Source organism: Spodoptera frugiperda, chromosome 17 (assembly GCF_023101765.2).
Source record: "Spodoptera frugiperda isolate SF20-4 chromosome 17, AGI-APGP_CSIRO_Sfru_2.0, whole genome shotgun sequence".
NCBI lineage: Eukaryota > Metazoa > Arthropoda > Insecta > Lepidoptera > Noctuidae > Spodoptera > Spodoptera frugiperda.
This window is the reverse complement of record NC_064228.1, coordinates 3550631-3567013: the sequence shown is the minus strand read 5'-3', so window position 1 is coordinate 3567013 and position 16383 is coordinate 3550631. Positions and strand designations below refer to the sequence as shown.

General features: G+C 36.8%; 1 protein-coding gene across 2 annotated transcripts in view; it reads right to left on the bottom strand.

Moving 5' to 3' along the window:
- Nucleotides 1-2076: 2076 nt before the first annotated feature.
- The window catches only part of LOC118276600 (uncharacterized), a 116003-nt gene continuing 101696 nt past the window's right edge, over nt 2077-16383 (bottom strand). For both annotated transcript variants that reach the window (XM_050699752.1, XM_050699753.1), the window contains exons 5-11: nt 11662-11929; nt 10073-10189; nt 9562-9641; nt 8843-8948; nt 8197-8340; nt 7813-7894; nt 2077-7545 (exon numbers count right to left, since the gene is read on the bottom strand). In XM_050699752.1, the coding sequence (XP_050555709.1) occupies nt 2951-7545; nt 7813-7894; nt 8197-8340; nt 8843-8948; nt 9562-9641; nt 10073-10189; nt 11662-11929 (5392 nt within the window). In that variant the 3' untranslated portion in view covers nt 2077-2950. The remainder of the gene's footprint in view (nt 7546-7812; nt 7895-8196; nt 8341-8842; nt 8949-9561; nt 9642-10072; nt 10190-11661; nt 11930-16383) is intronic.

Genomic DNA, 16383 nt, shown 5'->3' with positions numbered 1-16383 from the left:
TCAGACCTGATTTTACATGGGTGTAGGTAATTTTCACTCTTTTGTTGCTTTTGCGGTAGAAACATAAGCGTCTACCGTCATTTTAGAGTATAGTATTTGTTCACTATATTTTATTGTGATTTTGGGTTGACCTTATATGGTTTATACTGATTTAATAGGCAGGCTTTCTTAAAGAGGGGAAAATTATCCAATGACTTCTCCCGCCTAGGATAAGGCAAGAGGGAGTGTCAGACTCTTACTGACTAAAAACCACCCCGTTTCTACTCTTGGAGAGCAATATAAACCTGTACGTCTAACCGGGGAATCTGAGATCGTGTTACTATTGAAAATATTCAAATTACTGAAAATAAAGACTTAAATAAAACCCTAAAAATAAGATTCTTAATACGCGTTTGCTTTACGTTTTTAAGTACGGCGGCGCTCTGATTGGCCGGCTCAGACTAACCAAACCAATTAAAGTGCCGAACGATTTCTCGTTTCGTTCTCATTCAATGTAAAACAAATTCGTACTAAAGGTAACAAATAATTTAAACCTTCATCAGTTTTGCGCTTAAAACTATTGATGAGACAGTCAAAGGCAAATAAATATGAGACATGAGCCATGACTGCTTCATTGGTCAAGTGGTTACAAGTGCGACTGCTGAACAAGGCATTTCGGGTTCGATTCCCGGGTCGGGCAAAACAATACTATGCTTTTTTCGATTTTTTCAAAACATTCTCAGTAGTAGTACGGAGTCTGGCAATGTGCCCAGTATATTTCAATAGGCTCACCCCTTATTACATGGGACTTATAACACAAATGGTGACAAGTGGGTGTACATTGTATAGCGGCATTACGTGCCGTAATGTGCACCTCTGCCTCCCCCTTCGGGGATAAAAGGCGTGACGTTGCCATGGGCCATGAGGCTCTATTTCCCTGATCGTATCTCCGACTGCCGGTGTAAGTCAGTGCCGTACTCCGACCACACCTCGCGTGACTGAACTCGTTATATTGTGGAACAAACATTTCCTTACAAACGCTGCCTTCGGAGATTTTCTACAAACTATTTTTGTTGGAAGCCTTTTCATGTTGTTGTTTTTTAAAGTTTTGTCAGACCTATTTTGTTTTTTTATGAAAACGTTGCACTACTAAGATTTTCTCCTGTAACCTGGGTGCGGTTTACAAATATACATATATAACATGATAACCAGATTTGTAACCACAATTTGTGGATCACACAAAGAGTTGCTCTGTGCGGGAATCGAACCTGCTTCCCGTTCCACGGCAGCCAGTTGCCCAGCTACCGCACCAACCGTGCAGTCATATTAACTTTAGCTATGTACCTTTACTTAATACACAAGTTGTGGTAGCCTGGAGTTTAAGCACCTACTTTTATGCATGGGAAAATTGGCAGAGAAAATCATCCATGGCTTTTCCGGCCTTGACTGAGGCGAAACAGTGTCACACTCTAACTGACTAAAAACCACCCTGTTCCTATTCCTGCCTCGGCAACTTGGTTGTTCGTTATTTGTTGTAAGATATCTGACAATTCATTAAGTGTCTCAGCACACATATGGGATCGGAAAGGGATCGTCACCGTATCGCCTCGAGCCGTTCAGAATGGTTTGTATTAAACTCCCTACTGCAACGCACACTAATCGGAATAATAACGTAATCGCCTTGCCTCGGAACAGGCTCCGAACTTGAATTCCCGCGCTTACGGCTCATCGTCCCCCCGCTTACGTTTCTCCGTCCCCGCGCTAACGTCTCTCCGTACCGACTAACTATCGTGTTAGTCTAGTCGGTGTCGCCTAGCCGTAGCCGAGTTGACGCACAGGCGCTGCTGATACGCTTTCGTTACGTGCATACGGTAGGTTGACGCCTGGTTGACAGCGAGGCGAAAGGCGGTTACGATCCCTTTCCGATCCCATATGTGTGCTGAGACCTTAAGACATTTTGTCTGAACTGCAAATCGATTCCTGGACCATAATTTATTCTAAACATTTTTGATTTAGTCCTATTAATACCAATCAGTAATTAGAGTTACCTACATTTTTGGGTAATGATAATCGGAGAAAAAAAGTAAACACAAAGAGTATATTTCGAATAATTTTATTTATTAGTAAAAAAAATAATACTAAAACAATCTTCTCTACTTTTTGGTGTTAGTAGCTACACAACAAAACTTAATTTCTACTAAACAAAAAATAATAAATACTTTTAAGTAGTTCCGTTTTTCGATTGCACGAAAATAATATTTTTTTCATTCAATTAAAAATACTTTTCTAATATCGCAATGGCACTTTTTGAATAAATACAATAATTATAGCAAAATAAGCATTCCCACAGATTATGTACAGATGAAGACTGTGCGTAGTGATGTCTTTGCCAAAATATTCTTTATCTATGGCACGAGATATCAAAGCTCAAGGAGATTTGACAGAAAATTATTTACAATAATGATTAACATTATTCTTACTAAGTATAACTAAAGATTTTAAATAATGCGACGTCGGTTTTTGGAATAAATTGTAAAAAAACGATATGAATTCTTAATCGATTAATTCATTATTCATTAATTATTATTAATGATATTTAAACAAAATTCGACGTCGTATTATCAAATCTGGGTTCCTAAACTTATCGCTAGAATTAAGTTTATGGATTTCAAAAATTGGGAGTAGAAAATACAGACGGAATATTCAATTGATTATTGCCAATTCTTACATGGCTACTAGCCGATAGAAGAATATTATCAAAGATTAATTAATTTTATAATATAAATGAGATACAATTCATGAAATAACGTAAGGACACTACAGTTCACAAAGCTTCAAATTCATTTAACGGTTGAAATGTCAAAATGACAGCTCTCTGACCAATCAGATACTAGCGTAATGTCTACTTTAACACTGATTGGTTGGTTTTAGTCGAAGTTTTAAATGCAAAAATATCACTTATGAAGTAAGCTCATTGAAATTTATTAACAACCTGTTTCACCCAACTGCCTTTTACGTCATCAACAATTTCGGGTTTAATATCAACGTTACTTCTACTAGGAATGTTTTTATCAGTACTGGGAGGGGGTATTGCTTTCTCTTTCACACCTACGTCACTGACACTTCTCTCGAAATTCGCTACTTTTGTCGTTATTGACTTTGGTTTGGTTGCCTGCGTTGGTTTCTTCGTTTGATTCGTTTTTATCTGCGACTTCGCCATTTGTTCGAGCTCCATTCGCCTTTCGAGTACAGATTTTGATGTTTTAGGCTGTTCCAGTAGTGATTTCTTCACGTCAGTAGTCGATTTCATTTTTCTTGTCGCCGAATCAAGACTGGCTCTCTCGAAACTCAATCTTTTCAATTGTATGTTGCCTTGTGGTTTAAGTTTATCATCAACGCTATCTAATTCATCTTTCGTTGCCTTATCTTCGACTTTTAACGTGATATCACTTTTAGTCATTTTGTCTTCGTTTAGTTTTGACTTTTCTTTAGGAGGCGTCGATTCTGATCTGACTACAGCTGGTTTGTAGTTGACATTCCTTTTAATAGTTTTCATGTTAATAGATTCTGATGATGAGGATTGTTCAGAGCTCTTAGAAATAATTTTAGGGACATTCTTGTTTTGCAAATTCGATGCAGACGGCATTTGCGTTATTTTAGGTTTCACGGGTACCGGTGGGGCTACTTTAGGCTTCACAACCTTCTCTATTTTGCTGTTAACACGTTCAATATTTGCAGTTTTGTTGGTCGACACTACAACACGAGAATGCGCGTTGAACTTTTCAGTAACAGTTGTAGTAATCGTTGTCTTCTGTGTTGATTTAAACGAATTATTTCTTTTGAAGCTTTCTACTTTCGTAACAGTCTTGTTTATCACTTTATTTTTACCTGCTGTTTCAGTTTTTGTCTCTTCAACATCTTCTTGGTCGGAGTACACAGCTGAATCTCTAAACACATCTTCATCAGTCACTTGTTCAATCTTTTCAAACGATTTTTCATAGTAACTCTCGTCAGACGTCTGTACTGTATTTTGACTTTCTTCCTTAGTTTCTGCATTTTGATTCGCGTTTACTTTACTCGGTTCTTGATATGTACCTTCACTAGACGAGGTGACGAAGGACGAGTTGGAAAATAGACTATCAGGTCTCACAGCGTTTTTATTTATAAGTACATTAACCTTTTTAAGTGGAGATTTGTCGCTAACTAGAGTCGTTGGGTCTACATAGTCGGACTGAGCTATTCTAGCCCCCAGATGTTTGCTGCCTTGCATGTATATGGGCAGCTTGTTCAGGCTTTGGTAGGAACTATTATTTGATTTTGAGGGGGAACCAATCGAGCTTGAAACGCTAGATACCATGCTGACACTTTTTTCGTAACTTGGCCGATGACTTTCTTGTTTCTGAGTGATATTATCGCAGCTTAAAGACAAAGCGTCAAGATTACTCTTTTCATTTTGACTTTCAGACATTGTACTGTTCTCACAAACACTTTTACTGAGTATTTCATTGTTTAGAGCGTAAACTATAGTTGATGTGGTGGGGCTTGCGTCAGTAGATGTGATTACTACTTTAATGTCACTCTTTACCAAGTTATTCTGTATATCTTCTGTGTGTAGAACTTTGTTGATAGTTTCTGCTTTATTCTGATTGTCATCCGTGTGTTCATCGCCTATTATACTCCTAAATCTTTGTAGTAGATTCTTGGAATAACTCCTAGGATTTAAGTTCGGTCGCTTCTCACTAGTTGGGCTTTTAACATCTGACTTCGTGCTATCAGGACTACTTTGATCGTTAGCATTTATTTCTGAATCATCATTGTTCTTGTTCGGAGTTTTACTTTTAAATCGACTTAACACGTTTTTCAGGGAAAGCATGTTCGAATTTGGTTTGTAAATCTTATGTTCTGGGTGTATTACTTCAATGTCGTTGGATTTCGTGTCCTCATTTTGCTCTAGAGGCAAAACTTCGCAAGATGATGTGGTGGATATGTTCAAATTCGGTTGAGAAACAGTTAAAAGATTTTCATTTTTATTCTTATCCAGATTTATATCTTGGAACTTGCTTTTATAACATCTATCGATTTCTTCCTCCAGTTCCAATGTAGATTGGCTTATATTTTGCACGAAATCTGTCTCGCTAGTCTTGGATTGGTTAAATTTCAGCATATCACCATCACTCATATCATCATAATTTATCTCGCTTTGATCAGACGCTATTGTGAATGGTCTGTCAGTACTCATAACCTTGCCATCTCTATTTAAATACGTTTTGCTATTACTATTAGGTTTACATTTGAATGTCACTAGATTATTCTCTTCTTGAGTAGTTGTGCTTGTAACTACTTGAAAGCTTCGTGGTAATGAACCAGATTTTCGGTCTCTAGATACATTGAAATGTTCTTTCTGTCTACTCAGCCATATTTCTGGGGCGTTAGGGCTTTGTTGATCAGGACTCATTGGTAGATAGTCACCTGGTAAGTCATTGGGCACCTCTTTCTTCCGCCTACACACTTCTATTAAAGAGTCGTACACATTTTCAGCCATGATGGGTCCTTTGCTCTCCATAGTGACGTAGTAATCAGAGTTCCTATCGACTTTTTCTGGAGATCTTACTGGAACATCGTATATACCTTCAGGATTTTGTATTTTATTCAATTTGTCAAACGATAAGTACACGTAATCGGAATCTGGACCAATGTGGCGAGATATTTCAGTGACGTCATCGTTTTTTGGCGGCGTGAGAACTCTTTTGGGTCTTACAGGGTTGTGCTGGATCACTTTACTTTTGTTGTTCAAGGAGTGTAAACTCTCGTCCACTCTGTTGTCTACTCTAAGCGTTTCATAAATGTGATCGTCATCTATTTCTTCTGTCAGTTCCGTTCTAGAACTTGTTGTTGTACAATCTTCTTCTTCTTCCTCGTGTTTGTCTCCGTCCAAGTTCTCGGAAGTCTGTCGACCGAATTTAGGTTTCAATTTGTTCGTTTCTAAGTTTTTTGCTATCACAACTTGTTCGGGATTAGAATGAGACTTCATTAGTCTCTGATGTCGTCTCTGAGCGGTGTTCCTTAACTGTTGCTTCTTTATCAACTTTTGGAACTCCCTATTCTGCATCAGTAGCTGAGAAATGATTTGTTCTAAAGGTTGCTCCACTTCTTCGCAACTTTCTAATACTTCTTTTGTATCCACTTCAACTTTATCTTCAGCTTCTGAGCCTTCGTTTATCACTTTTTGCTTATTTAAGTACTTAACTTTCTCCAACTCGTTCTTTTTGAATGAATCTGTCTTTTCTATCAACTTCTTGTATGTTTCTTCGTCAATATCTTCGTCTTTACTTATTGTTTCAGGTACAGGGTTTGGTGTGTCTTTAGGTTTATCAACGTTTAGACTATCATTTGACTCTGATATATGCAAAATATTTTCAGTAGACACGTCAGTCGAAAAATCAGCGTAGAACTTTGCTGTTGTATCAGATCCTAAGCGCAATCCTTTAGCTCTATTCTTCTTTATTTTAGAAATCTTCTTTGGTATGTTTTTCGTGTTGTACATTCTAATTTCTACGGCTGGTTTTACTGGACCGACGCGTTTTCTTGCGTCTAATTCTGGGTCAGAGATGATAGTTCCGTCGTTTGCTCTAGTTTTCTTCGTGATTCTGTTTGATCCGCAGTTCTTACATTCGAATTCTATCTTTTCATTGCCCCTTATTTCTCTTTCGTTGTCACTGTCCTGAGTTTTCTTGGTGACAATACCGATCATGTTTTGTTGTAGGCCTGGTTCAGATTTCCGTCTCCAAGTCCCTATCTTGGACAGTTTCGATCTTTGAGGATCATCTTTTGACTTGGATCGTAGAGTATCAGTTTTGGACTTCTCAGTATCGTTACATCTTGATCGTCTCGAGTGAATTGTACTTGTAGAATCGGTGACAATATTCTCTTTAATTTTAGCGCATTTTAAACAAGTTTTCGGTATTTGTCTGACGTTGGTTAAAGAATTGTTGGTATCGCTGAGATCTTCTTTGCTTTTACTGGTGTCTGTGTATCCTATGATGTTATCAGATGAATGGTACCCTCGAGTTTTGGTTAGAGAGCTGCTGAATTCTTTACTGAAGCTCTCTTGTGATGATTTGAAGTCTGAACACTTGCAGGCAGCTTGCTTTCTTTCTAAGTGTTCTGCGCTACCAGAGTCTATGTAGTGCAGCGATCTATCACATTCAGGACATTTGTCTCCGAGTTCATTGTCCTCATGTCTACAGCTGCATTTGTCTTCTCTCTTGCTTTTAGCGAGTTCAGTTTCACAATCCGAACAAAGATCAATGTAGCAGTTCTCACAAGTATAGTCAGTACCTTTTTCTGCGGAAAATTGAGTGCAATCACATTCCTGGCTCTCGGCTCGGGAGCTCGGTATAGTGTATTTTCGGTTGCCTTTCTTCAATCTTCCTCGAGTGCCGTTTTCAAATGATTTTCTTCGCTCTCTCTCCAGTTTTCGTTTTTCGAGATATTCTGGGGCTGAAAGCTGCTTCCTCATGGATGCTTGGGTGATTAAATTGTGCGATTTCTCTGCTAGCATGTCATCTGTAAAAACGAAGATAAACATGTTTAGTATATATTACTTGTAATGTTATTGAATTCTTAGGTAACCAATATTTATGATTTATTAGGTATATGTATTTATTTATTTCGGCAGTATTTCCGAACCGACCTTCAAACCTTCAAGAAAAGAGCATATTCTTTTTTAAAGGCCAGCAACGCATCTGTGACTTCTCTGGTGTTACATAGGCGGCGCTGATCGCTTACCATCAGGTGACTCGACTATCCCATAATTTTTTTATAAATGCTTACCGTCAGTTTTGTTCTGTCCGAGCTCCATGACCAACTGCCTCGCGTGAGATGGGATCACTGCGTTGTAGTTCTCGAGGATCACCTGGAATGCACAAGATGAAATTAGAATTTTACCGATAGCAAAGCACTTTATTTATTTCGTATCTTCCAACTGGATCCACCTATACGTGTATTAAGCTCATGGTTTAGATGTTTAAATAGTTGCAAGGCATTTTCTTGATTTGAGAAATGTTTTCTATGCTTTTGACCGCCACAGTAGGCTATAGACGAAAAGTAAACGTCATTTTGTCGTCTGTGGCGATGCCGACGGTGGCGTTAAAAAGACGCTTAAGCGCTTAGACTCTGCGCTAGATTAGAGAGACTAGTAGATTATAGATTACATACCCTTTTAAGCAGCAGTGTCCACTCCCGCTTGTGGCGCGGCGAGCGAGCTTGCAACGTGAGCTGCGCGCGCGGCGCGTCCCACGGGATCACGTGGAACGACAGCGGCGCGCCCGCTATCGACTCTACCAGCATCATGTTGTTGCACTGAAACATTGCATTTAAGATATTGATTTACACTGAAAGCGACAGTTTACCCAACGATAGTTTTAGACAAAATGATTTTCTAGTATTCAATCGCTTTTTAAAGGGAGAGATACACAACCGACCTATTATAATTATTACCCTGAAAGCCACACTTTACCCAATAGTTTTAGACAAAATGATAGTCAGAGTTAGACATAATTCTAGTACTTGTTCAATCGCTTTTTAAAGCAAGAGATTGACATAACTGACTCAGATATAATTATATTTCACAAAATTACCAAATTACTTGATAGACAAGTACAAGATAAGGATTGATTCAGTACAAAAACGACGATGCACTTGCACATCAATCATTTCATTCATCACATCTTCATTTTTGAATCAATTGGTGTACTTAGTTTACTAAAATTGCTTTTTAACGGCACTAAATCAGCTCAATCGTCTCAGAAACCAGCCAATGACTACTGTCTCGGTCTTGAAGAAGTGGGGAGTTAGAACTGACCATGATATGCGACTTGTAGGCGAGGATGCCGTCCTCCCTGTTCTTGGTGACCAGCAGCATCTTGTCGAAGAGGAAGGCGTGACGCATCGCCTTCGCGCCGAATACTCTGCAGATAAAAGATAATGCAATTAATATCTCTAGCAGGTAGAATAAAAATGATGGGTGGTATAAATATTTCTCAGTTCAATACTGCAACGTCACGCTTTTTATCCCCGAATGGGTAGGCAGAAGTGCACATAGCAACACATAATGCCGTTATACAATGCACACCCACTTTTCACCATTTGTGTTATAAATCCCATGTAATAGGGATGAGCCTATTGCCTTATACTTGGCACAATTATGTCAGTATAATACTATATTAGTTTTTATTATGTTATCGGCTTACTCTCGTAACTGTTTGACGAGGAACTCGACTAGTTAGTAGCCATTCTAGAGGCTCATATCCATGAGCAACATTCCGCGACTCACGACGTGGCGATTGTCGCGATGCTACTCACAGTACAGTAGTGAAATTAGTCGAGTTCCTCGTCAAACAGTTACGTGACAAAGCCGATAACTTAACAATTGATTTAGTATGTCTCACGGAAGGTATAATAACATTATATTAGTTTTAACTAGACAAAACGCGTTCTATCTGAAAACTAGTTACAACTGTAACATATTCATACATTCTCAGTTCTCACAAAGTGTCATATATATTAGTAAGTATGACATACCTAAATGTCCCTTCGGCACACAACTCTCCGTATGTCGTGAGGTCGGGTCCATTCCACCCGTATAGCAGCGATTGGATTTCCTGGAAAACGGAAAATGGAATTATATTTCTAAATATGTAATTATATATTTAAACACAATTTGCAATAATAAAAGGATTTATAAACAAACAACAATTTTAAGAGATTAAAATCGTTAATGAATTCATACATAAATAAACCTTCATCAATTGTTATACTATCAGGTAGTAATCAAAATATGTTTTATTGTCATAGGTGGTAAACGAGCAGAAGGATCACCTGATGGTAAGCAATCGCGATGAGTTACAAATGCGTTACTGACCTTTTAGGGAGAGGGGATTTCAGGATGTGGGGTCAAATCGTTTTTTCTGGTAACAACACTCACTTGGCGAAACATAACGCAAGCTTTGCTTCACACCTGTTTTCTATAAGTTATTACTAGGTAATACCGTGGTATATCTCACAGTATTTAGGAAAAAAACGGTTCTCCTACCTGTACCCTAACAGCATGTTCGTGTCGTCGCTTCATGTCGTCGATGTGCTGCGCGATGCCGGTCATCTTCAGCAGAGCGTACTCCGTCTCCCGAGATGCACATTGCTTTACTACGTTCTGAAAATGTGAATAAATATATCATTATTTAATATAAGTTTTTAAACTGACATGGTCACTAACACTCTCATTAGAACTTAAGACGGGATATTCACCATGTTAATTTACGTCTATGAGTGTCCGATATTTCGGCACTGTTGCAAGCGCCATGAACATAGATGAACTGGTGTATAATACGCGGGTGGATGTTTATGAGCTGGATGTTTAAGGATTATAATATATCCAGTCTTAAGTTCTAAGTATAGCATTATTTAATACTTTCAATAATGAAGGAAGGTCCTAAAATAGAGCCTTGAGGAATCCCATGTTAAAAAGAGAGTATGTACAATATAAAAACAATCTAAAAAGTAAGTTACAATGTTCTATTTTAGAACATTGTATTAGAGTAACTAATAACATTTTCATTTCTATTTTGTTCATATTTAACACTATTTTACTTTAGTTTGAAGTAGTCAAAAGCCTATTTCAAGACCAAAAATATTACCACTTCAACAGTTATGTCTACGAAACATCTAATTGTGCAGATGTCTAGCAAATACTAGGTAACATTTGCTAATAACTTAAGACGTAAAGCAATAACGCTCTTATTCAATAGTAAATAAAGACTTAACTAACTTGTTATAATCTTTAAGTTGTTTAAGAAACTTGCTTGCACGTAGCTTAAATTCAAGGACAGTGATTGTGCCATTAAACCAAGAAGGTAAATTGCAATTATGGCTTAAACATTACTAAATAACAATAAATTAGATTCCAAATAAGTAATAAAGTGATCAATTACCTTTTCATAGCCACAAAATAAGTGACAATCAATTTAGTATCTAACATTCTATATATTTAAGGTTCAAAATCGTAATTGCTATTTCAATTTGATCTATAGTTTTATCTTTTTATGGAATCTATCTCACATTGCTCAAATGAATATTAAGCCACATTAAAGATTTTAATGGCAAATTCTTGTCATATAAATATTAACTTCTAATATGGTTCTGAGAATGAAGATAGTAATAAAAAATATAGTTAGCATTTAAATCCTTTATTAATTTATTAAGTCATGTATTACTTTGCGTGTGGCAAGACTTATATCCTTCTACAGGGGATCCTACTACTCATAACGCAACTAGCAAAAATGAGGTATATTTAGCTGTATTTATGTATTAAACTATAACTTCTATTGATAGCTCAGCTTTAAACTTTTCTTTTTAAATCATTGCCCTACACTAGGACTTTCACCTGTGCAGTGCGTTCTTATACAAACATGCAAGTTCACATACACATGACACTTAGACCCGAAACAACATTTTATCACAAAGAGTTGCTCCGTGCGGGAATCGACAGCCGGTTTCCCAGCCATCGCGACAACCTTGCAGTCAAAAAGCTTACTTATTTAGTCCGTTATAAATGGCATAGAACTACACTTATATGCACCACTAATCAAAATGCAATACATACATATTTAAACTATCTTTACTAACCTGCAGTAACAAATGATACTTCAAAATCCTCTGAACAGGTTTCAACAAGTAAGACGCGAGCGGCAGTAGATGGCCCAACGCTATCTGTCTCTCCCTGAACTCGCGGGCGCTGTGGGGCTCCGAGGCCAGTGCTGCCAACCGCTCCATGGTGCGAGGGTAGCCCGTGCAGTAGGAGGTGTAGACTGAGAAGCCAGCGGTGTTGTTGACGAAGCACCGAGCGATGCAGGTCGCGTCCAACCGACATGTGTTCAGTTCCGCGCAGAGGGATCTGGAAAAGATGGTTGGTTGGTTGTAAGTCTGATCTATCTGATGAAGAGGTTGAAAATCTTGGAGGTTTCTTCGGTATATTAAAGTCTTGGTTTCGATCTTAGTGTCGAGTGCTTTATGAATGTACGATTGAATTGTACGAGTATACATGCTACTAATATTATAAATGCGTAAGTTTCTGAGTATGGATGTTTGTTAGTCTTTCACGCAAAAGCTAATGAAGAGATCGGGATGTAATTTGGAATAGGGATATTTTATTCCACCGGAATGCAAGCGAGCCCGCTGGCAGAAGCTAGTTGTTCATAATAAATTCGCTTCCGATGATTTAAATAGAGAGAAACATAATGAAGTTATCAATGTCATGCGACAAAATTACCAAAAAAATGGACTTCTATTCTATGCAAAATAACGACATAAAAAATCTAAACGTGTACACTACCCGTCCAACTACACCGTAAAAACAAAAAAATAAAAACTGCAAAATAACTCAGTTCTAAGGGTCTCTGGTACAAATTTTTAGAGGTCATGTAACCTGAGCGACCCTATCAAGGCAACCATTGTTTTAACATTCGTTACCGACCACAAACGTGTTCTAAACAAAAGATTTTTGCCTTTGTACATTTTTATTAGCTCCCGTAAAAGAGTCTTTGTGTATTTTGATATACGAAACGTTCATATTTTCCTTTTTCTGGTGTTTTAAATAAAAGTTCTTTTAATCCAATTTAGTCTTTGACTGCCAATAAAAAAAACTGTTGAAGGCAAATCCTCCGCTAACGTCGGTCACCGGAGACCACCACGGCGTTCTATTTGTTAAGGCACATGGCCTTTCTTATGAAATATAGTGTGCACAATCTAAGAAGTCAACACACTTCTTGACAGTGAGAGGTAAATAAGATCGGTATCTATTTATGACCGATTCCTAAGTCATATCGAGTAAAAAATAAAATAAAGGTTGTAATCACTGGACTAAGGTTGCGGGTAGGTTAACTTAATCCTAAGTCTTTTATAAGTATCTGTTTTCGTTATTCTGTATTCAATAATCGGGATGTCCTTTTTTTTAAGAAAAAACTCTGTAAATAAATAAAGATTAAAAAAAAACACTGGACTAGAAAGTATAACAATATCTTAAGAAATATTTTTTTTTTGTCTATCCAGATAGTTTTCTCAAACAGTTGGTTTGAGAAAAATATTGCACTCACAATGTTGAATGCAAGTAGCATACCAGACACACACATTATCTTAATTTGATATTATTAGTTAAGGATCGCTACCAGATTCGAATGACAGAGATATCGTATGAAATAAACCGTGAAACATTATCTGACGTCTGCGGTCGACGATCTGCGATCTCTATTCATATAAAGATATTAATAAAATAATAATATGTCAACAAGCAAGTGTGGGAGAGCCATACTTCGGCACGAATAGGCCGGCTCGACTGGAGTGATACCATGGCTTCACAAAAAAAACCGACGTGAAACAACGTTTGCGTTGTGTAAGCGAGGTTTTAGGAGACCCTATTACCCCAATCTTCCAAATCCCCGATTCCCCAACAACCCTTAAATGCCTAACTCTCAAAAGGCCGGCAACGCACTTGTAACGCCTCTGGTGTTTCGGGTATCCATGGGTGGCGGCGATTGTTTACCATCAGGTGATTCGTCTGCTCGTTTACCGACTTATACCATAAAAAAAATAAATATTCACGTGACTATTTTGACAAAAGACCTTACATTACAAAAAGACCTCTCAAATATTTAAGCAATAAAGTCTTTATCCAATCTTCAATAAGAACTATTTTCGTAAAGCATACTCTAGTATAGTACCGCTAACATGAGGTTTATACAAAAGTGGGTCACTAGTAATATAAACTAGATTCTTCCACTCATGTAGGTGTCAATGAATTTACGGAAAGATATTAATAGTTAAAATGTTAATTTATGTTTTTAACGCCTACGGAGTCGCCGATATACTTTCTAAATACATCTAAATGAATTGGTATGCAATTAACTTCGTTTAAGTGCTTCAAAGTGTTGGATTATTAGGAATAGGTATATTTATTAGTGGAAGTCATTGGTGCCTAAATAGTTTTTGGAGTGTTTTTTTTTTTTGAAGGGGGAAAATCATCCAATAGCTACTCCCGCCTTGGGCGAGGCAAGAGGTGTGTCAAACTTTTATTGACTAAATACCACCCCGTTCCTATTCCTGCTTTTCGCGCCTGAGCCCCGATAACCTACTAGGCAGTCCGCCGTGTATGTAATAATTTAAGTAGTACATATGGAATAATTTTAAGTAGTTAATACAGATCGAAAACAGACTAGTTAAAGGGTCTATTTTACAGTGACAAGTTTTTATTGGAAAATTTATATTATTACCGTGGCTTTGCACTAAAATCTTCTCCTGTGTCGTAGGTGTGAATGGTGTGATACCAAACATATAAATTCACAATCAAATCACACCCAGACCCGAAACATCAATCTGTGGATCGATGATCAAAAAACCGACCTCATCTAGTTATTTCAAAGATGTGTGTAAAAGTGGTACCGTAAGTATTTTGTAAGCTACTTCCTAAATATAATTTCACATTTACACAAAGAGTTGTTCTGTGCGGGAATTGAGCCCTAATCATGCAAGGCATCTATCAAAAAATCATATGTATCCTATGAAACAGATACCGCCTTACTCAGAGTCATTGAATAGTTACTTAACCCAGACCTCAGTATTTGTTTTCAATACAAAATCGTTAGGAAGACATAGTTTAAGTAACCATTAAACTCTGAGTGTGGCAGAAAACAAAGTATTGGTTAATTAATTTAATTAGTCAAAGATTTCGTAACCTAACTGTAACATCACTAATTAGGTTTTACAACAAATTAAGCGATTCGTTTCACTAAATCAGTTGAATCAGTAACGGTTTTCTTAAATCTCTAATCTATAATTACTTTTGACAGGCTTTATGCTACATAATTCACAAGAATATAGTAATTTTTACTATTAAAACTTTGCATAGCGAATTTTCATTAACGTTTCATACTAAATAAAGATGCACGAAATACTCATCAAAAGGTTTATCAAAAGGTTGGCTGATTCTATTTACTTCATTTTTTGAGAGATTTATGAAGAGAAAATAATGGAAAACTAAATCTATACTATACTAATACACATATTAATTGCAATTCATACTTCATATCAAATTAACACATTGAACGCCGTGGTGGTCACCGGTGACCGACGTTAGCGGAGGATAAACGTCAGCCCATTAAATATTAAAAAAAAAACTGTCCTTCACCAATTTTGTATTGGCAGTCAAAGACTTATGCTCGAATACACAAACGCTACTCAATTTTAAGACGCTCTCAAATGTAGTTCTGTGACAGAGATCACACGATATTTAAGTACAACTTAAAATTGAGTAGCGTTTGAGTATTCGGGCGTTAAAGAAAGTACATATACACGACTACTAACATATAAAACTGTGTTTAAGTCTTAGCGTAGAGTTACATAATGTATGCATGTGGGTCAGGTATGCATCGCAACTAATTGATGTTCGACACCTTTGGAAAACACATGGGCGGGTGTCATGTGCGGGCACGCTTTATTTTGAACTACTTACTGCCACACTCAGAGACATTTAATGATTACTAAACTATTCCTTAGTAACGATTTTGTATCAAAAACAATTGCTAAGAACTGGGTTAAGTAACCATTAAATGACTCTGAGTATGGCGGTTAGACATTAAAATTCATACACACAGTTTTGTATTTGACAAAACTTTTATTTTAAACTTTATCGCCAAATCAGTAGGTATGTAATTGAAATTTTGTAAATTAGTATACCTAATTGAATTTCAAGTTTTTTTTTACATTCTTCTTAATATTCAAAATAAGTTAAGGGCGTGCTCCAATGAACCAACCAATCAGATCTCCCTGTTACGTTAAGCAAACTCGTAGTAAGCCCTCAGATATAATATAGCCATTTATTAATATGTTATCATTAGAGACCGGATAATATGCAACATAAAAAGCTTGAAATATGCATGCAAATATGCATGAAAAATGCCTAAAATATGCACGAAAACTGACAGAATATGCAACATTAAATGAGTTTTTTTTGTTTTGTAAATATTATTCCTTTAGATTTAAGTAGTTTTGTTAGTAAATACTTGTCTTATGTTTTACTTTATTATGTATGTATCTTTTTAATTTATTGTTATTTGATGAAATAAAGAAACTATTAAGTTTTATTTTTTTATTAAAAAATCAGCATACATTTTTTATAGAAAACTATCCATTGATCGACACAGTAACATGTAACATTATTTAATATTTTTGTAAACATTAACAATCAAGTATTGTTTCAAATGTTCAGTGGTAAGATTATGTCTTCGATCATTCAAAATACTTTTATAGGTCGAAAATGATCGCTCCACATCTACTGAGGTAACTGGGCAGAATTTG